Genomic DNA, 22,568 nt, shown 5'->3' on the forward strand with positions numbered 1-22,568 from the left:
TATATTTTGGACTTTACGAAAAAGATCTTTTCTGTCTTATCAAAACTAAAAGAATTCTAATTTTTTTTTCGTTCTCACTACCACATACTTGAATTGTTTCTTGAAATATATATATCAAGACCCAGTGATTTTGAACAGTCTCCTGGTCTTTGCAGTGCTTGGAAATTATTCTTTAAATAATGAAAAATAAAGCTCCAGATAAAGCTCCAGAGAGTTTCCTTAATGACAATGAAAAGTGGCAGTTCTTAAATCTATGTCATATTTTGATTAATTACTTTTCAAATGTTATTAAAGATTCTAAATAAATAACCACACTGGTCTTCAAGATCAAGGAACTCTTACAATTCCTAAATGGGTTTTAATTTTCAGTTAAATGATCATTATATCTAATTTAGTTCTTTAACTTCTTTAGACTGTTGGTTTCACTGAAAAAAAAGAGAGTGTCTGTTTCAATATGTTTTCTTTTCCCTGAAGTTATTCCTTACAGATTTCAATAAAACAGTGAAATAAAAACAATCAAATATTGGCATTTCCTCTTAATAAAGTTCCATAGACCTGATTAATTATATAAACATTACAAGGAATTTTCTAGAAAGATCATAATCATGTCACCGTTTAACTTCCAAGTCTGCCTGCTGACTATATAGACAGTGCATGAGCACTACATATTAAGATCAATATTGCCTTAAGAAAATTTTTGTACTTGTTTGGGTCATTTCCAATCTTATCGACTTCAGGGAAATCTGTTTGCTATTATTCCATTTATCCCTATGCCCACTGCTATGTTTGCAAACTCTAACCATTTTCTCAAAGGTTTGGATCTCTTTCCTATCACTCCTTATTCAGTGTATGAATAGCGTAACAAAAGCCTGCTTGGTTTCTATGCCACTCACTATGACCTCTGTGCTTCTGCTCAAGGAATGAACTGGTCTTTCCAACTGAGGTTCTCGATTCCATTCTTCTCTACATGTCTGATACATCTATCCGGCCCTGCCTCCCTACCACTTCCATTTTCAAAGTTGCCTTCACCATTTCTCATTCAGCCTTTACTCAATTTTCTGCTACTTCAAGGAAGAGATAAAACACAGATGTAGGATATGCTGATAGAACACTGAACACCTAATTTCCTATGCAGTCTCTCCCATTTCTCTTGGTTTCAAATAAAGAATTCTTTTTTTCCCCCTTCAGCTCAACCTCTTTTATTTCTTTTTTTCTTATAATAAGTTTTTTATTGTGAAAATACCGTTCAGAGGGGTTACAATTACATGAGCAAGGTAATGAGTACATTTCTTACCAAGCATTGTTGCCTTCTCCTTTATTTTTCCCCTACCATCCCTGCCCTCCCATCTCCACGACTACACCACCCCACCACCCAACCACCACCACCCCCCCACCAAAGTTGTAAAGTTCGTTTTTCGACATAGCATCTTGTACATCTCATTGTTGCAGTGGGTCTACCATTCAATTCAAGTCCCCTTCCATTCACCCAAGAAACTCCTCTCATTCTAATTACCACTTCCTCTTTGACACAGCTAATAGATATTTATTTTATTTCGCTGGTACCTCCATAGAATACACTGTATTCCACATTATATACCTTATTCTTCCCTTCTTAAAACACTTGAAAAAAACACTCAAACATTTCCTCTTACTTTTTCATGTATTCTTTGCTTACAGTATTTCACTTAACCCTTTGGAATATTATATGAAATACTTATTGCATATTTCAGAAATTTTGAGACTTTGGAATAATTGCATATACTTTCCTGATTGAACATCCCTTATACAAAAATCTCAGATCTGAAATTCTCCATATTTTGATTGTTTTGGGTTTGTTGGTGCTGTAAGGCTTCCAGATTTTGTAGTATTTTCGATTTTAGGTTTTCAAATTGGGTAAGCGAAAACTTAATGTGCATTCTGTCCTTTCTTATTTTAATTTTTAATTGTTCATTAATTTTGTGCATGTTTAAAGAATTTAATTATGACATTTTCATAAACTCTAGCCTTAGGGTTCTACCTGAAACATTCCTTATACCCATAGCTAATCCCACCTTAATGACTTCAAATACGCCAACGGACAGATGGATCTGAAATTGCTATTTTTTACTTGCTCTTTTCTTTAGACAGCCATCTTCTGGTTGTTAGTTACCCTGTAGATATCACCTCCTGAATGACCAACTGATAAAGTGGAATAATGAAACTATTTTTGTCCCTAAACTCTCCTCATTTCCCATTGAGTGTCACAAATCATTCAAGGCATTAGCCACTCTTGACTTCCCAGTCTCTTCTGTGATCAAAATTAATACTGAATTATTATCATAAAGTTTTCTCTGTCTGACATCTTCCTAATCTAGTTATTTCTTTCCATCTATATGGCCAAAGTCTTCATCAAGATATTTTTAATGTATTAATTTTGATGTCTGTTCACTTAACAAATGCTTTGCAATTACTGTGTAATGCCAGCAATCTAGAGGCTAAAACTGGAGCTCAGTCTAGAGAGAGATACAGATAAATAAATTTCAACACTGGGTGATAAAGGCCAAATAAGACAAGCCAATTTGATGGCTAAACACCTGGAAGAATTCCTGTTCCCCTCCCAGAAGTTAAGAATCATCAGAGAGGACTTCCCAGCAGGGTTACATAAGGTGAAACTAAAGAAGAGAGATACCTAGGTGAGTCGAGGGCTAGAATGTTCTGGAAATTGATCCACATGTACTAACACCAGAGTGGGAAGGCACATAGTTTGTTGTTCCAGGAACTCAAAGAGGGCAGGTTGTTAGTAAGACAACCGTAAGTAAGTCTGGAAAGTTACACAGAAGACAAATTATACAGAACTTTGGTACATTGTGGAACAGATTATCAAAGCAAGAGCAGAAATAGAGGACCAGCTAGGGAACAGTGTAATAATCCAGGCAAGGGGCCCTGAATGATGGGCATGGAAGCAGACACACCCGAACACTTTTATGTGTTTCGAGGAGGATATCTAGGAAAGGTAAGAGACTGATAGTGGGGAGCCGTTTGATGGGAGTAGATGAAGGTGTCAGAGGAATGTCCAGTTGCTCTTTCTTTGCCTGATCTCACTCATCCACTTCTCTCAACTTCATCGCTTTGGTGGGCCCAATGCTCAATTCTCTCATTCTCTGTACTCTTCCTCAGTGGTCTCTCCTAGTCTTGTGTCTTGTCATATCATCTGAATACACAGATAACTTCTTAAGTCTCTCTCCAACCTCTCCCCTTAACCCTGGGGCTCAAACATCCCACTAGACACCCTCCATCCCCACTTGGATTCTTATGCACTATCCCAACCCCAAACAGAACAAAGCTGATCCCTCACATCCCCACAAAAGTCTGGGTCTTCTAAAACCCCACTGATGGTTCTTCCATCGGTTTCTCTCTGCAGTATCTGGCAGGACATACTCGCCAATAAAACCCCCAAATCTTTGAACTGTTTTTGATTATTTCTCACATTCCTTCAATCTAATTCCCATTAGCTCTGTCTTCACACTTTCCTCAGAATTCAGCTCCTCCCATCACTTGCCTGTGGCTGTTCTCGTCACTCACCTGGATTGCTCCAGTCGCCTGCAGGCTGGCCTCACACCTCCACACGGGCACGTACCAACTCAATGCTACTAACACTCTTCCTTTACACACACTCGAGGTGATTCCTTCCAGCACAATCACTCCACTCAACACCCTGCATTAACTCCCACCCATTTCACACGGTCAAAAGGCAGAATCACCTATCAGCCCACAAGGTCCTATAAGCTGTGGTTTTTTTGCCTTCTCTGTGCTCAGCTGCCAGTTCCCAGGGTCCAGGCTGACATGCTCCTTTGTTGTGTCTCCAGGCATGCTCCAAGTGTTGTTCTTCTTGTGCAGGTCTAGGAATCTCTTTTTCTATCACAGATGACTGAGTCATTCCGTCCCTTAACTCTTGCCTCAAAAGCTACCTGCCCAGTTTTTCAAAGCTGTAGTCCTTTCCCTCCAGACAGCCCTGATTCCCTGACCTTGATTTCCCCACCAAATAATACTTACCAACTTTTAAATGCTATGTGATTGGCTTACTTATGTATATTGTCATCTGTATCCCCATGCTAGTAAGAATGTTCCACAAAAGCAAGAATGTGTGTCTTGTTTAGTGATATATCCCAAGCAGCTGCCATAGAGTAGGGCCTCAATGAACTTTCATTGAAGTTAATCCTAAGTAACTATTAAATTCGCAAAATTGGTATTGGAGAGGTAGATTTCTAGATGCTTCAGAGATAAAGATAGGAAGATACCCACCTGGGAGTCTTAGTTTTGGAATTAATCCTCTTTCTCTTGCATGGACAGATGCAGGTGACTCTCTGTATCTATCTGTATATTCTGGCCTCTGACTCCCCACTCCATTCTGCTTACCACATGATTGATGTTGAATCACTCTCTTGCTTAAAACTTCCTCTGTATAAATAAAATCCAGACTCCTCCACAGGACCTTTAAGATTCACTGTGATTCAGTGATGTGGCCCTAGCCGGACCTGTATCTTCATCCTACCAGCCCAGCTCACACAGCCTTCATAACAGGCACTGCTTAGTAGATAGTTCTGCACACTGTCCTGCAGTGCTGGGGTGTGAGTGCTCACTACTCCAAGTACCTGAGACTTAGCTGTGTCTAAGATGACCAGTGAGACTCAGCTCCCGATGGATTTTCTCTCTGAAATGCCCCTGGATCCTCTCCCTGTCGGCTCAGCTAGCTTTTCCAACCTCTCCTCTCCTCTGGAAGGTGGGAAGTAGAGACCTCAAGTCAGTGGGCAATGCCTTCTGTCTTTGCTTCTCCTGTTTGTTTCACTCACTCCTGTTTCTCCTTCCAACACATATACCCTGCATGTGCACACATATGTGCACACATGTGGGAACACACACACACACACACACACACACACACACACACACACATACATACACACACAGTGCCCTGAGTTATTTTTCCTTGAATTGATCAGTTATATAAACACAATGCTGAGCACAGTGGTTTTAAGTTGTCCTAACCTTTTGGTTTATTGATTTCTTCTTCAAGGTCTCAGAATGTTTACTGAGTTTGAGAAATTGGATCCTGTACTTATTTTTCTGTACTGCCCTATTTTCATGAGGATTAGATTGTTTGACATTTTCTATGCATTTAAAAGTATTTAATATTTTTGTAGAAGGTTTCCTTTGGTTCATTTTCTGATGACATATTGATCTCAACATAGTTGCTGTTTATGTACTTTTAATTTTCTTTCAACATTATAGTATTGTGTTTCATCCAAGGAATCCTCATCTACAGAAAATAAAGACAAGCTTGGCAGTTCCTTTTGCTCACAGTACTCTCATGCTTTCTTTGTTTGCTTATGTGTTTTGTTTTGTTTACTTAAGGAAGGGATTCCTAATAATAGTCCAGGCTGGTCTCACACTCTCCGTCCTCCTAACTCAGCCTCCAAAAATGTTAGAATTACAGACATGTGCCACCATGCCCATTTATTCTGCTAACCATTCTCTTTTAATTTACCTAAACAAAAAAAATGCTACATACTGACAGAATTCAATTTCAAAAGATAGCCAGGTTTGCTAGGCACCAGTGGCACATGCCTGTAATTCTAGCTACTCAGGAGTCTGATGAGGGAGGATGACAATCCAAGGCCTATACTAGCAGAAAAGTCTGAAAGTTACTCTCTCTAAAATAACTAGCAAAAAGCCAGGCTGGAGCATTGACTTCAGTGATAAAAGTACCACCAGCAGAGCTGGTGAAGCTTGAGGCCCTGAGTTCAAACCTCAGTACTGGCACCAAAAAAACAAAACAAAACAAAACAAAAAACAGAGTGAAAAAAGACAAAGTTTATTTCAGTAGCAAAGAATATGCTGGCTAACACTTAGCACCAGGAAAGATGCTAATAATAACTTTCAAAACTATGTGAAAATGATGTTACCAGGAAAGCCTTACCTCTTTAACCGTCATGGATTTCAGAGCAAGAGTGGCGATGTTGGCCTCTCAAGGCTCTTGCCTGAGTCTCTCTTTCCCTGCATGTCAGTTTCCCTTTGTTTATGTGATAGCCACCATTCAATCACTGCCCACATTCCTTCACAGCCATTGATTTCTTTTTTTTTAATAAGTTTTTTTATTGTGAAAATACTGTACAGAGGGGTTACACATGAGCAAGGTAATGAGAACATTTCCTATCAAGCATTGCTGCCTTCTCCTTTGTTTTTTCCCTACCATCCCTTCCCTCCCATATCCACAACTACAGCCATTGATTTCTGTGTTAGGTAACCCAGGGAAATGGATCAGTCTATATCCTAATGTGGTGACAAATCTGGAATCCCCTACTCAGAAGGCAGAGGCAGAAGGACCTTCAGATTAGCCTGGGCTATGTAGCAAGGACCTGTCTCAAAACAACAGAAAAAAAGACAAAAAAATGGATTTACCCAGTCCTGAACACAGTCTCCCATTTGGAAATATAGCATGCCTTATGCCAAGGACATTTTTGATCCCTGAGGAGGGAAGGTCTGATTCATTAGTGAGTTATGTGTCAGCTTCCTCTCCAACTTGTCTCCTTCAGTGTTTCACATTCTTACTGTTCAGTCAAGTTTATCCTATCCAAACTCTGTGTTGGAATGCAACAAGAAAAGATTGCTAGGCTTATTTTCTTTAAATTTACATACATGGAAAGATGTTTCTCAAATGTGATTTAGAGGTTATAGTATTCTGAGTCTGTGGCTTAATTGAACAGAATCTGGTCACAGCACTTCTACACATTCTGAATTATAAACTTACATCTATCCATTAGACTGAAAAAATGCTTTAGATTTCAAGCATTTTAGAGCTTTCCTAACAGTAGCAAGTTCGACCTTCACATTTTCAAGGGTAACGAAATGTTCTTGTCTGACATGCAATGTATTAATGGAGCAAATGCCTGTCTATCAATCAGGATACTGACAGTTCAATGAATTATCTGAATGGCATTTTTTTACAATATTCACAATAGTAAAACAAATGTCCATTTATCCTTCTGTGCTGGAAGTTGAGCATTTTCACCATTCTTAAAAGGGCAAGATGTTTGCTAACACATCATGCATTTATGAAACATAATCATGAGCATATAAAGGCATTGTATTCTTATTTTTACTCTTATTATATCAGGGTTGGACAATGATCTTAATCATGTAGTACAGCTGCAAAATGCACAATTGGATTTTTCTTATCCTAACTTTTAGTCATTTTTAAATTGAAAAATGATTAGAAAAAAGGCTACAATAGTGGATAAGAATCAGAATAGAAGCATTATCTCAAAGCTAGGCATGCATTTCTGGCTATTTGAGAGGTGAGACCAGAGGATCATGGTGGAGGATGGCTCAGGCAAAGTTGACTCCAAATGCTATCTGAAAAACAAATTAAAAGCAAAAGGAAGGAGTGGGGATGTGACTCAAGTGATAGAGTGCTTGCCTAGCTAGTACAAGACCTTCAGTTCAATCTTTAACATGGATAAACAAAACAAAACATTATCTCTCTCTTTCAAAGAAACGTTTCAAGAAGCAGTATTTAAAGTAGCTCCAGCAGCATTAATTATAACACATGCAAATTAGTCTAGTACCAAATTTAACTTATTTTCTCCTATAGCAACCTGTATCTGAATTTTTAATGAAGAAAATAAGTATGCAAATCCAGGAAAATTTGCTCTTACAAATAAAATTCTCAACTCTCAGAATGTTTTTTTTTCTGTTTTATAAATTCTATGGCATGTACAGGCTGCTACCTAAAGTATAAGTTTCCATTTAAAAGACTTTAAAAAAAAGTCTTGAGCCAGTTCTGGTGATACAATCCTCAAACTCAGGAGGCTGAGGCAGGGGGGCCTGAGATACATAGTGAGACCCTGTCTCAAAAAAAAAAGGATAAATAGTATATATAGAGAGAATAAACATAGTTTTACCTCCATATTAGATTTATAACCACCTGTAAGGAAAGATCAATAAACCTATATCACTTTTAAAACAGCACATTTTAGGTACACAATAGCAAAGCCAAACAATTTTTTTAAATTATAAGCTGTTTGAAATACATGTGTGATATAGATGCCTTAAGAAATCTGTTCTGCCCCCAAATATAAATAGATTCCAACAAATCTTTTCAATCTCAGTTCTACTGGTAAGAAAAAAGAAAAAGAAAAGATGATTGCCTAGTCCCTATTTTTTCTCTCCATACTTTGAAATAGAATTGTTATTTAAATACACATAGGAGACATATTTAACCTAAAAAATATTAGTGTTTGAAATTTAAATTTAATTAGGTGTCCTCTCTCCTCTTGTCCTAAATCTCAGTGGGAGATGTGAGCATACTCATCTTTTAAAGAGGTGAACTAACAGTTCTATGCATTCCTCCTCCTTAATATGGGGGCCTTTACTTTGACCTCAATTTTGGAGTTTCCTCCTTCAAGAACTTGACCCAGGATTAGAGGAAAAACCACAGATTGCCAAAGGGTGGGAAAGTAACATATACCACTATTTAACTGTAGATAAGAGAGGGAGTGAGAAAACTGCCAGCAGGCATTTGGAGTGGTCTCACTAGGGGCCCTGGCCAACTTACTCCTTTTTCTTGAGAAAAGACAAAAACCGGCAGATTGGCTGTATCTATTGGATGGCAGTGGGTGCTGCATAATTAAATGTTATTAACTCATAATTTAGTGCTTAAATATCATAGGCAACCCAAAAGGTGTGGATGAAAGATTCACTCAGATCAGAAGATATGAAAGTGGTGCAAATCAAGTTCAGGTCACATTTAAGTCTGTCTAACACCAAAGTCCATACATTGTCCACCATACCCACCTCTATTCTAGAAGGTTCTATGAACTCTTGTAAAGAATGTTATACAATTTATGGTAAAGCAAGCTAATGTGTGCATGTTAAAAATGAAATGACTGGACTGGAGTTGTGGCTTAAGTGGTAAAGTGCCTGTATAACAAGCATAAAGCCCTGAGTTCAAACAGCATTACCACCAAAAGGAAGGAAGAAAAGAAGGAAGGAAGAAAGGGAGGGAGGGAGGGAAGAAAAGAAAGTAAAAGAAAAGGTAGCATGGGGGGGAAGGGTTTAGTCATTTCAAGGTGATGATACAAAAGAGCAGCTGGACTGGTCAAAAAGGCCTAACAATTCCTTTGTCGCTTTGACACACTGTTAGAAATGATTATTTTTAAAGTATCTTAAATAGAAAGCATATGGGTAGATCACTGGCCTAGCATATGGGAAGTCCTGACTTTGATCCCCACCAGAGCAAGGAAAAAAAGAATGCAATAGCAAGGAAAAAAAGAATGCAACAGTATCGATTAAATTGGAAAATATTTTTGATAGCATATCCTTTACTGTTTTATCTTTCTAATATCAACTTAAGACTCTCTTTATATCATAGTACTAAGTATTAAACATGTAAGCATAGGAAACATTCAGCAAGATATGATTTAAAATTTTCTTTCTCAACAGTTTCTGCATCATTCACTTTTCAGTTTCAACTACAGACTGGTAGAGTCTATCCTGCTGTCTTTAATTCAACACACTGTACACTGTTGTAGCTGAAATCCTCAGTATCTAGACAGATGTTCTGCTTGTAATTGATGGTCATAAATATCTGATCAGTATTTTTGATATAATGCAATGTGACTTCAGAATTAGTGTTCATAAATATAGTATTTTAAATGTTATTGGGATTCTTTTATTGGAATCTTCTATTGCTTTTGTTTTTATAGTCCTATTTAAAGCTAATGGAAATAATACAAATGCAGAGAGAGCTAAGAATTTTCCTTTAGATTTCACCATAATGGGTCTTCTTGTAGATTCATATGTGACTCGTTATGCTTCGATTTCCTTAATATGGAGGCTTGGCAATCTTCCATCATCATAAATCCCTTTTATACACTTATATGTAGTATTGAAATATTTTCCAGTTATTATATCTTGACTTTTCATTTAGGTACATTATTATCATCTTGAGATTATATAATATAAATATTTTAAAGCTTTTAGAATTTTAAAGTAGGGAGACATAGTACACTGCCTTGGTAACCTTAACTAATAAATGTTTCCAAGTGCCAAGTGAAATATTTTACTATTCAAGTAAATAAACTACTTTTGCTTCAATTACTTGAATATTTTTTTTCCTGTCCTGGAGCTTGAACTCTGGGCATGGGTGCTGTCCCTGGGCTTCTTTTGCTGAAGGCTAGCATGCTACCACTTGAGCCATTGAATCCCTTCTAGCTTTTTCTGTGATTAATTGGAGATGAGTGTCTTTTGGAGTTTCCTGCCTGGACTAGCTTCGAACAGTGATCCTCAAGTCTCAGCCTCCTGAGTAGCTGGGATTACAGGCGTGCACCCCTGGTACCCAGCAATTGCTTGAAATTTTATGTAAAATTGTTTTTATGCACTTGACTTTATGTTTTAACTCACACATTGATAATATTTTCTCCTGAACATTACTCCGAAATTTTTGAGGAGTAAGGATTAAAGAAACATTATAAATCTTTTGATTTAAAAACAAAAATAGGAAAAAAATTCCTATATTACATTAACTCAATACCTGCTAAGATACACCCGTTCAGACAGCAGCACCCCGAACCTCTCACTCCCCACCCTAGCGCCCCCTGTTCCTGACAGGCTTTCCCCACAAACTGACAAAGGTGGTCCCCACACACTCCAAACTGACATGGTCTTTACTGCCTGGAATCTTTGATAGAAAGAGGTTCTCTTCCAATGTTTACATTAAATCTCCAAAAGGTTGATTTACCTTGATTTGATTCAGTCTCCTTTGACCAAGGGCTGGCTAAAGAGAATAGAAAAAATACTCACTGAAAGGTAAGCCTGGTGAGCATGTTCACCTGCAGTGAAAGGTGGGTCATGTGATTGATTGGCAGTTGCCAGTAGAAGAACTGGTGCTGGTCAGGTAAAAACAGTGTTTACTAAGATATTGTACCTTTTTAAATAAAAAAAAACTTTCCAGAAAATACAAAAAACTCAAAACAGTTTAAATAAACATGATACATTTAAAGAAAGTTAGAAATACCAAGAAGACCTAAATTACATGTGTAGTACACATGAGCTACACATGGTCTGAAGAAAATGAAAATAATGGTTACTTTATATTCATGATTAGAAGAGATGATGACTATCTTATAAAGTGTTTTCTACAGTTATATTGTGATGATTCCTAAGAAAATTCCTAGAGAAAACAGCGATTTGTTTCAAGTTTTAGAAGTCTCTGAAAATTTTTATTTCATTACACCTGCTGTCTTTCCCCAAGAAATACAGCATTTACGTGCTAGGCATTGATGACAGTAATGAAAGAAATGAAAATGTTGCTAGCACAAATAGTCACTTAACAAACTTTTAGGGCAATTAAATATAGTGCTAGATTTCTAGGGAATAAAAGAACCAGTAAAAGCTAGTTTGATGAGAAAACTAGAAGTAGATAGATGGCTGAAAGGAGTTGAGTGGCTGGTATAAAAATTAGTCTGAGCCAAAATTCATAGCTAGCAGGACAAATCTTTTTTTTTAAGGAAGTATTTCTAAGTGCCAAAAGTTTAATGGCCGGAGTGCTGTTAGATGATCACTCCCAGGAAATATTTGGTCAGTGAGATTATCTTTCCTATCAACTAAAAAGAAATAAAGAAATGTTTTATGGGTGATTCAGTTTCACCTGATGTGTGCACATTTTAAGAGAACAAATTAGTCAATCTCTTTGAATCATCTTTACATGTTCCATTTAGTGAAGAAATGGAAGTTAGTTAAATGGCTAGCCATATTTCAGAAAGAAAAAAAAAGCAGAAGCAGTAAAGAGACATTCTGTGTTGAAAGCTTGATTTAGGTACACCACAGGAATAAATGTATCAAGACAAAAATATATAAAAAGTGAAAATATTTCTGGAGACACTACCAATATAAATATTGAAATTGCTAACACAGCCAAATCTGGCGTATAGCTAGGGAAACGATAGAAATACATGCCAAGTGGATGGCATTAGAAGAGTAACATGTTATTGTAGGAAAACAATCTTAGAGATGAAAATTATTAGAGTTGGAGCTGGAACACACTTGGTAGTTCAGTACTTTAACCCCACAATGCTGGTACATATTTCAAAAATTATCCCTCCAGAGGTGGGAAGAAGCATCAACTTGTGTTTTTTGCCAATTTCTATGGTGTAAATATATGCCCACCGTGGCTGATTTCAAGAAACCAAGATAAAGTCATTGACATGCAAGTTGAAAAAGGATGCATGAAACAGATTGGCATCAGCTAATACCAGAGTACAAGTGACTGGTCCAACACTCACTTTACAAAGCAGAAAGCACTTATGGCCAAAGAAATGGGATGGCTTGCTCCAAGTCATTTAACTAATTAGCTTCACTGCCACAACTAAAACGAGGCTCCCTCTAAAGATTGAGAATGGACTCAGGAAATCACTGCAATTGTTTGACTGATTAATAAACCAACCTAACACCCCAGCCTGGTTAAGATTCCCTTCTTAAGTCTTCCCATATTACTTGTCTGAGAACCCTCTGATGGTTAAAAAGTAATTTGTTCATCTTTGTGTCTCTAGCCCTATGTGTGGTGCCTGGCACATTGCAGATGGACACCAGTGTTTCAAGGGAATACAGCATTAACAATGCTTGTGTGCCAAACAGTGTTTAGTAACTTGCATGCAATGAACCATAGAGTAACCATCCAACAAGGGAGGGTACTATAATCACTCCCTTATTTCAGATGAGAATATGAAGACTCAGTGCCATACAATGAATGAATGAATTCAAACCCGACACCCTTGCTCCAGAATCTGTGTATATGCATATTGCCAGAGTCATTGGAATACTGAGCTCAGCAACAAATCCTTGCAAAAGGTCTCCTTCTGTTCGTTTTCTTAAGAAGACCTGATTTAATCAACACACACCTTTGTAAATTGGTGCAATAAAATGAAATGTTTTAGGTGAAGTTTTCTCAGTATCTGAACAGTATTTATACAGAAACTCATGTTTTAAATTTAAATCCTACCATTGATAATGATTCTGTGTCCCAATTTTTCTTGAATAGAAGTAAATAAGCCAGGCACCAGTGGCTCACATCTGTAATCCTAGCTACTCAGGAGGCAGAGATCTGAGGATTGCAGTTCAAAGCCAGCTGGGACAGGAAAATCCATGAAACTCTTGTTTTTGTTTTTGTTTTTGGGTCCAGTCGTGGGGCCTGAACTCTGGGCCTGGGCGCTGTCCCTCAGCTCTTCAGCTCAAGGCTAGCTCTCTACCACTTGAGCCACAGCGCCACTTCCGACTTTTTTTTCCTGCTTATGTGGTGCTGAGGAATCGAACCCAGGGCCTCATGCATGCAAGGCAAGTGCTCTACCACTGAGCTACCTTCCCAGCCCATCCATGAAACTCTTATCTCCAATAAACCATTAGTAGCACTGTGGCTCAAGTCGTAGAACACTTGCCTTGAGCTGAAGAGTTGAGGGCCAGTGCTCAGACTCAGAGTTCAAGCCCCACGACTGACAAAATAATAAATAAACAAATAAATAAATGTAAATAAACTTAGCCTTTCTTGCATTTCTTATCCCAAAACTTCGCATCACTGTTAGCTATCAAAATGAAAGGAAGGTGTAGAAAACAAGAGAAGAGTACAAACTCCAATGTGTGGTCAGAAAAGTTTTCCTTCAATTAGGAAAATGTCCTTCTTCCCTACTGTTTTTTTTCTATTGTTGTTGTTGTTGTTGTTTTCTGTGTGCTGGAGCACTCTTAGCTTTGTTGCTCAAAGCTGGTGCTCAACAACTTGAAACGTACCTCCACTTCTGTTTTTCTGTTGGCTAAATCTGGAGATAAGAGTCTCACAAGCCTTTCTGCCTAGATCTCAGCCTTCTGAACAGGTAGGATTATAGGTGTGAGTCACTGGCACCCAGGTCCCTACTGGTTTTCATATGATTTACTATCACATCAAGTGAGATAACAAAAGGGCCATTTAACTGTACATTTCCTGGATTCTAGCTAATTAAGATTTAGTGCAGTATGTGATTTACTTATCAATCTTAAGACATAACTTAATATAATAGCACATTCAAAAAGATAATTTTGAACACTCCATCAAGACCCCAGAAGAGAAAAATAAAAGTCATTCACACTCTGAACTGTATTAATGGTTATCAGCTAAGATGCAAATTGGTTGTCATGTTGTTTTAACTTCCTTTTGGCAGTAATGGTTCATTTACTTCCTTTTTATTATATTTTCTAGGGAAAAACATGGTAATAAATTATTAATTAGACTAATGTTCCTTATTTTGAAAGATACACTGATGTATACCATATTGACAAGAACATTTCGTATTTCAATAATAGGATAATTTATCCCTAATTCTTTTTTGTTTTATTCTGTTTTCCTTGATGGCACTTCAAAAAGAGAGAGAGAGAGAGAGAATTATGTGTAAAAATAGCAAAAACAACTCCCTGCATTTATATCCAGTTTGAAACAGTTAAAATGCTTTCAGAGTTGAGATCTCTTTTCCATACTTAAAACAATCATGTGAGCATACTGGACCCTGGGATTGTGACCTGAAGTTACATAGCTAGAGAGAGAAGAGAGAGTGTCAGAGGTCTGATTGTCTAACTTCTGCTCCAGTTGTATTCTGTCCGAGTTGAGAAGGCTAGTCCCGCATTAATGAAGCATTTAGGAGCGTAAATGAATTCCTGTCTGTCAGACATGGAATTGAGTTCTGGATCTAACTCTGACTTCTGACAAGCTTGCTCATCCAGAAGAGGAAGATAATAACCCTTTTCCACAGGGTATTTTTGAAGACAAATCAGAGGGTTTAGTGGAATGCCTGGCATGTGGTAAACACTCAATGCCTTCTACTGTTATTTTTATTATTATATGGTTTATACCTCTTTTGGTGATTGTCCTTACTGAAACTGTTTTGCCCTCTGGTTCATCTTTAGTTTGCTAACTTTGCTTACTTACCACTTCAAGACCTGTATCCTTAACATGATACTGTTACATACCTTAATAAAAGGCCTCTGCATACGGTTTATACCCTGAAGATCATTAATGTCCTTGACTGTCTGTCCCGGGTTAGTTCTATCTTTCATGAATGTGAAGATGAAGTCACAACACATTTTATCTTATCTTAAAGGAGTCTCAGAGCTTAAAGTAGCCCACATAGCTCTCCTTTCACTTCTTCCTGACCTCAGTTTTCATGCCCTGTTGTAGTTTTCCTAAACCTCTTCCTCCACCTGAAGTTCCTCCCTTGTATACATTGCTTACAACTGATAATCATGTGTGCTCATTTATGTTTTGAACACTGAGGTCATGGAGTCCCTCGAAGTTTTTGCATTTTTATTCAATGTTTCATCTTTTATTGTTAGGTTTCAGGCATATTACAATAATTGAGAAGTTTGTGTTATTTCCTTCTCCTTTAGAATAATGTTCCAACAATTTTATCTCTCATTTATGTTAGTTTTACTTGGTTTTCCAGGATCAACTTACTATTCTCCTGCCCATACCATGTATCTTTGCACAAACAGCTTTGCCTGCTAGGAATTTCCATCTTTACTTACCTTTCTTGAAAACTCAGTTGTAGCATCATTTCCAATCTGATTGGTCTCCCTTCATTTGCATTCACATAGCTGTCTGTTCACCCATTGCCTCTGTTAAGTGTCAGAGATTTCCCAAAGAAAGGTACCTTGTACCACTTAGACACCAGATCAGTGTTAGGAAGAAGAGAGGTCCTATAAATAAGCATAGATGCTTTGTACAATTTAAGAATACACTCTGTGTGACTGTGTTCTTACCTTTTGCTTGTTTTACCTTTGGCAAATATTCTGCTTCCTCATCACACAATCCTTTGCATTTGAACATTTGATAACATGATTAAAGCCTCTGAAACTACTCTTTTGAAAGTCAACATGTGGATGATCCATATCCTTCTTCTGAGACCTCCACCTGTTTCTATTATTCTGTCCAATATTGGCTCTTGATGTCCCAATGACCTCAACCTTCCTTCTTTCTTTCATTATATTCTTTTTTTACAGACTGACTGGATTCTTTATTCTTATCATTCCACGGGAAAAACTGTACAAACATGCTCATTGCTGATTTGATTTGCATTTCCTCTGGCTAGAAATATGGAGTATTTCTTCATTTGTCTATTGGCTATTTTTCCTTTAAGTCATTAACCCATTCATTAATTGGATGGTTGGTTTATTGAAGGTTTAATGTTTGAAGTGCTATATATTCTGGATATTAGTCTCTTGTTTAATGTATAGATTTCAAAAATCTTCCCTCATCCTGTAGGCTGTCTTTTTAGCTTATTGCCTATGTCCTTTGTCATGCAGAAACTTTTAAGTTATTCTTGACTGAGTTTTAAACATGCAAGTTTGACGCAATACAATTTATCAAGTCTTTCAAATGCTTTGTTATGCTTCTGGATCTTTACACACAAAGATTCTACCTGTGAAAAGGAGTTCCAATATTTACGCTACTCTCTCCTTTAATAGTTTCATGATTTCAGGTCTTAAATTGTGGTCTTTGATCCATTTTGAATTGATGCTGGTGCAAGATGATATATAAGGATCTAGGTTCAGTTTTCTGCATGTGGATATCCAGTTTTCTCAGCACCACTTGTTGAAGAGGGTCTCTTCTAAGACCATGCTTTCAGGGATCACTATATTCTTTAATGTGTGTGGATTCTGTGGATTTGCTGCCTCTTCTTTCACCTATTCCTCAATAAACATTCAATTCTTCATTTTAGCCATCAAATCTATATACTTCTTTTATAAATTTTTATTATCTTTAAGTAGTTGTACAAAGGAGTTGCCAGTTAACAAAGCAGTTTGTGAATATAATATTTCTTGATCAGTGTCACGCCTTTCAACATTCTCACTCATCCTCCTCTACCTACTCTTTCCCTGATCCTTCCTAATTTTGTAGGCTATACATTGAATTTTTGTGCATTTCCCCTCTCTTCCTCTTAATTTGTCTACCCCTTTCCTCTTTACTCCACTGCATTCCTTTCAAGTGCTTGCTTATTGATGTTTTATTTTGCTGAATTCTGATTTTTACCTTTCTAAGAAATTGCATTATTTGAGAACTCCATTGAATATAGCATGTTTCAGTTAATATTTCTATATATACTTGCATACTACCCAATGTATTTACTTATGCCTTTATAAGCTAAATCTAACTGCCATATATAAGGGAAAACATAGATCCTTTGTTTTTCTGAGTCTGATTTATTTCATGTAACGTAATTATTTTCATTCCTTTCCAAAATTACAAAATTATTCTTTCTAATGAATGTATAAAATTATATTGTGGGGGGGTGGGTGTATCACATTTTCTTAATCCATTAGTCCACTGAGAGACTGATTCTGACTTTGGCTATGGTGAATAGTACAACAATAAACATAGTTGTGCTGGTGGGTTTATTGTACCCTGGTTTGTAGTCTTTGGGATAAATGCCCAGGAGTAAAATTGCTGGATGGCAGTTCAGTTTTTAATTTTTTGAGGAACCTCCACACTGATTTCCACAGTGGTTGATCATGTTTACATTCCCATCAACAGCGTATTAGGGTTCCCTTTTGTCCACATCCTCACCAGAATCTGTTATTTGTTTTCTTGATAATGGCAGTTCTAACTGCAGAAGTGGAATTTTGATGCTGTATTGATTTGCATTTCCTTTATGACCAGAGAGGTTGACCATTACTTCATGTGTCTATTGGCCATTTTTACATCTTCTTCTGAAAAACCATTTAGCTCATTTACTAATTGGGTTGTTGGGAGTTTTGGGGGGAGGAGTTAATTTTTTTAAGATGTCTGTATATTCTAGATATTATGCCATTGTCTAATGTATAGCTGGATAAAATAGTCTCTCATTTTGTAGGCTGTCTATTTAGCTTGTTGGTTATATCCTTCCCTCTACAGAAACTTTTTAGTTTGACACAGTCCCATTTATCCTATCTTTCTTTGATTTGCTGTACAAATTCAGATTTCTACCAATGACTAGAGGCCCTAGTGTTTCCTCTACTGTTGCCCATCAAAACCCTAACATCATTCTTCAATGATATAGAGAAAGCAATCCAAAAGTTCACATGGAACAACAAAAAACCTTGAATAGTAAAAAGCAGTCCTTAGCAGGCTGAGCAGTGCTGGAGGAATAACAATACCAAACTTCAAACTCTCTTACAGAGGCATGGTAATGAAAACAGCTTGGTACTGGCACAAAAACAGGCCTGGAGACAAATGGAACAGAATAGAAGACCCAGAAATAAACTCACAGACTTATAGCCATTTAATATTCGATAAGGGAGCCAACAAATATAGGCTGGAAGAAACACTGCCTCTTCAACAAATGGTGGTGGCAAAAGTGGATATCCACATTCAGTAAACTGAAACTAGATCCTTATATATCAACCTTGCACCAACCTCACTTCAAAATGGATCAAAGTTTACTTCTACTTCAACTTGATTCCTAATTACTTCACCAAGATTGAGTTCTGAATTCTATTTGCCACTGTGTTGACCAGAACAGATGTTCCCTTGTCCAGGAACAGCTGTGTTACTTTCCCAGTAAGCTTCTCCTCAGAATCTTTCTCATTATTCACCTCTAGTCCTTGGCATAAATGCTCTGTCTACTCATAACTTTATTTATTCCAGGCACCTGCTTCCTGACAAATAATGTGAAATCTACTGACCACTACTGTAGTAAAACAACGACTAATTTCCTGCCAGCCTATCAACTCCAACATGTTTAAAATTTATAACTTTAGCCTAACTTCCAATTGCTGGCTTACTCAGGTGGTGTAGCTTGTTTTACTTGTCTTCAGATGATTGTCTTTTCTCTTGTAGAAACCCAGTTAGGAAACAAATCTTACTTATTTAGATATGACTCTCAGTCATCAGTTTCTTCTTGTTCTAAAGAGCTAACATCTTGGTTCTATCTCTTATTGGTTCATGATTAGCTGTAATAAGAGCTGGGCAGGTGGTGATTCCATTGTCTGATTCCTGTGTCAAGCCATCTTGCTTTCAAATCAGTCTTCTCAGAGTAAAACTTTAGAGATCTGACTCTCCAGCTCAGGCTCCTTCAATGACTTTCCATGACCTTTTGATTAAAGTGTCTAATTCTTAAGACACTTTAGTTGTTTGATACCAGGGTTTGCAGTTTGAACTCAATGTCTCACACTTGCTGAGTTTGCTTTCTCAGCTGGTGCTCTACCACTTGAGCTGTGCCTCTAGCCCTGATTTTTTGTTAGTTGGAGTCTCCAGGACTTTTCTGTCCACGCTATCTTTGAGCCATAACCCTCAAGATCACAGCTTCCTGAATAGTAGAATAACAGAGTGAGCCAGTAACCTCCAGATACCTAATATGATTTTAGAGGATCACTTTATCCTGTCAGAATGATTTTCTTTAAAAATAAGGAAAGAAAAGAAGGAGGGGAGGGAGGGGGGAGGGAAGGAGGTAGGGAGGGAGGGAGGAAGGAAGGAAGGAAGGAAGGAAGGAAGGAAGGAAGGAAGGAAGGAAGGAAGGAAGGAACGGTGAGCTATTTTCCTTCATTCTCACACCTCTCTTTTTCAGCATACTACCCTATGTGCTGCTACTTAGAACTTACCTGTTTAGAACTTGTACACCTGAAATTTTTAAAAGCAGAATAACAAATCCAGTCATGTTTAAAGTATTGTCCATATTCATACAATGGAATGTTATACTAATGTTCTTTTTACTAATAGCTTTTTGACTTGGTAATGAACAATATGTTGGTTTTTTACTGAGAAGTATGTCTAAGATTTAGTTTTGAAGATTATGTTTTCTTTTATATATTTTTGAGCCTGCTGTTTGAAGTCCCAGTAATCTTTCATTAAGCGTTTGTCCATCTGAAACAATAGGTTAACTATGGCCAAATCATAACCATACCTTTCCTCTGCATACAAAATCCTATAAACAGCATGTGATTGTATTGCTTCTAGAATTTATGATTGTTTTCTTCCAAAAGCAAGCTAAATTTAGCCTGGTAATTCTACATGCTCCCAAGGAAACAATGCCTGCTGTGATTTCTAGAATAAATGAATCTGAACCACAGTTCCTTTCCTTGACTAACCAACAAAGTTTAAGTATGAACCTAGTCATTAGCCACAGATATGAATCCACATTAAACCATCAGCAAGGGGTTAAGAATTTTATTTCTATGCTATGTTTCTTATTTCTATTGTTTCCTGCTATGCTTCTTATTTCACTGCTGAATGAGTCTCACTTAGTTGCTTCATGGACCTTAATACAGAACATTGTTTGCATCTCATAATGGTTCTCTAAAATTACTCGTTCATGGCTTGACTTCTAAAATTAAACTATGTAGAGTCATGCCCAGCCACACAATGCATCTTTATGTGAAGCTAGCTAGAGGCTGTTGTTTGCATTCTGTGTAAAACTTCCAATTAGAAAGTGTTGCTTCTGAGAGTTTCACCGGGGTAGTTCTTTCCATTTTCTCCTCTTTGTTTCTAATGACAACTAACTAAACTGCTCTCACCTTGTGCATGTTTTGGCAGATCCACTTGTCACAATGAAGGCCGTTGCTGTGCTTGCACCTGGCATCCTTGTGCTGTTGGTTACCTTGGTGCAGAGGAGCACTGGGGAGTGTAAAGAAGCCTTAGTCAAGTCTGAGATGAATGTGAACATGAAGTACCAGCTTCCCAACTTCACGACAGAAATGCCCATCCAGAATGTTGTTCTGCATGGGCATCATATTTACCTCGGGGCCACTAACTACATTTATGTTTTGAATGACAAAGACCTTCAGAAGGTGGCTGAATACAAGACTGGGCCTGTATTGGAACACCCAGATTGTTTTCCATGTCAAGACTGCAGCAGCAAAGCCAATTTATCAGGGGGCATTTGGAAAGATAATATCAACATGGCTTTGCTTGTGGACACATACTATGATGACCAGCTCATTAGTTGTGGTAGCGTCCACAGAGGGACCTGCCAGCGACATGTCCTTCCACCTAAGAACACTGCAGACATACAATCAGCGGTCCATTGCATGTTCTCCCCACAAGTCGATGAAGAGCCCAGCCAGTGTCCAGACTGTGTGGTGAGCCCCTTGGGAGCCAAAGTTCTCCTGTCTGTAAAGGACAGGTTCATCAACTTCTTTGTGGGCAATACTTTAAATTCTTCTTACCTTCCCGATCATTCACTGCATTCTATATCAGTTAGAAGACTAAAGGAAACTCAAGATGGTTTTAAGTTCTTGACAGACCAGTCCTACATTGACGTTTTGCCCGAGTTTCGAGATTCTTATCCCATTAAGTATATACACGCCTTTGAAAGTAACCATTTTATTTACTTTCTGACGGTTCAAAAGGAAACCCTGGATGCTCAGACTTTTCACACAAGAATAATCAGGTTCTGCTCTGTAGACTCTGGATTGCACTCCTACATGGAAATGCCTCTGGAGTGCATTCTCACAGAAAAGAGAAGAAAGAGATCCACAAGGGAGGAAGTGTTTAATATCCTTCAAGCTGCATATATCAGTAAGCCTGGGGCCAATCTTGCAAAGCAAATAGGAGCCAGCCCGAATGATGACATTCTGTATGGGGTGTTTGCACAAAGCAAGCCAGATTCTGCCGAACCAATGAATCGATCTGCCGTCTGTGCATTCCCTATCAAATATGTCAATGAATTCTTCAACAAGATTGTCAACAAAAACAATGTGAGATGTCTCCAACATTTTTATGGACCCAACCATGAGCACTGCTTTAATAGGGTAAGTCACAGTGGTTCTTCAATTACAAATTATGAAGTTCAAAGAGACCAAGGTTAAGAAAAGTTAGCAATTGAATTTACATTCACAACTAAAATCATATTCTAAGAAATTAATGTGGTAACTAAAACAAAAAAAAATATTTTTACAATTTGCATCTGTGTGTCTGCAGTTTACATTTTTGCCTTTCAGGATTGATGATTGTATGTACTTATATGAAATGTTATTTTCACAGGAAGTGTTAGGGAAACTCTTGGTGCTTTGATTTAAATACAGGAAAATCTACCATCTAGAAACAGAGGATTTTTTTTTTCCTGTTGATCATTTGATCACTGGTGCCAGAGGAAAAGCAGCAAACTGGCAGTACATTGTGGCCTTAGGAACTGTTATCTTGAACCCAGATTAGCACATATGGGCCAGGCTGTGTTTCCTAATGTAAAGACCACAACTAAAGTGATCACAACTAAAGAAATACTATCACTTTTATAAAGATGACTTGATTTTGGAAATGTGTCTCACCCTAGCTCTTTTTAATCTCATAACTAAAGGTCAATATTGCAAGCAGGAAAAAGTATGCTATTTTTTAACAGTAATGTAAGTTTAGCCCAGGGCTTTACACAGGCTAGCACTCTATCACTTGAGTTATACCACCAACCTTATTAATTTTGCCCAGACTGGCCTGAATTTCATGATTTTCTTGCCTGTACTTCCCAAGTAGCTTTAAATATTTCTTCCATAAGATAAAGTGTGTATTTTTTTCTGAGAAATCTTACAGGCATATAAATTCAGAAAAA

The 22,568-nt window shown here is 37.5% G+C and overlaps 1 protein-coding gene across 2 annotated transcripts in view; it reads left to right on the plus strand.

Annotated features, from left to right (window-relative positions):
* Positions 1–22,568, plus strand: part of Met (MET proto-oncogene, receptor tyrosine kinase) — a 137,171-nt gene that overhangs the window by 37,876 nt on the left and 76,727 nt on the right. For both annotated transcript variants that reach the window (XM_069996618.1, XM_069996617.1), the window contains one exon: positions 20,561–21,777. In XM_069996618.1, coding sequence (XP_069852719.1) covers positions 20,575–21,777 — 1,203 coding nt within the window. In that variant the 5' untranslated portion in view covers positions 20,561–20,574. The remainder of the gene's footprint in view (positions 1–20,560; positions 21,778–22,568) is intronic.

This window comes from Dipodomys merriami, unplaced genomic scaffold (assembly GCF_024711535.1).
Source record: "Dipodomys merriami isolate MVZ:Mamm:240054 unplaced genomic scaffold, mDipMer1.0.p SCAF_5, whole genome shotgun sequence".
Taxonomy (NCBI): Eukaryota; Metazoa; Chordata; class Mammalia; order Rodentia; family Heteromyidae; genus Dipodomys; species Dipodomys merriami.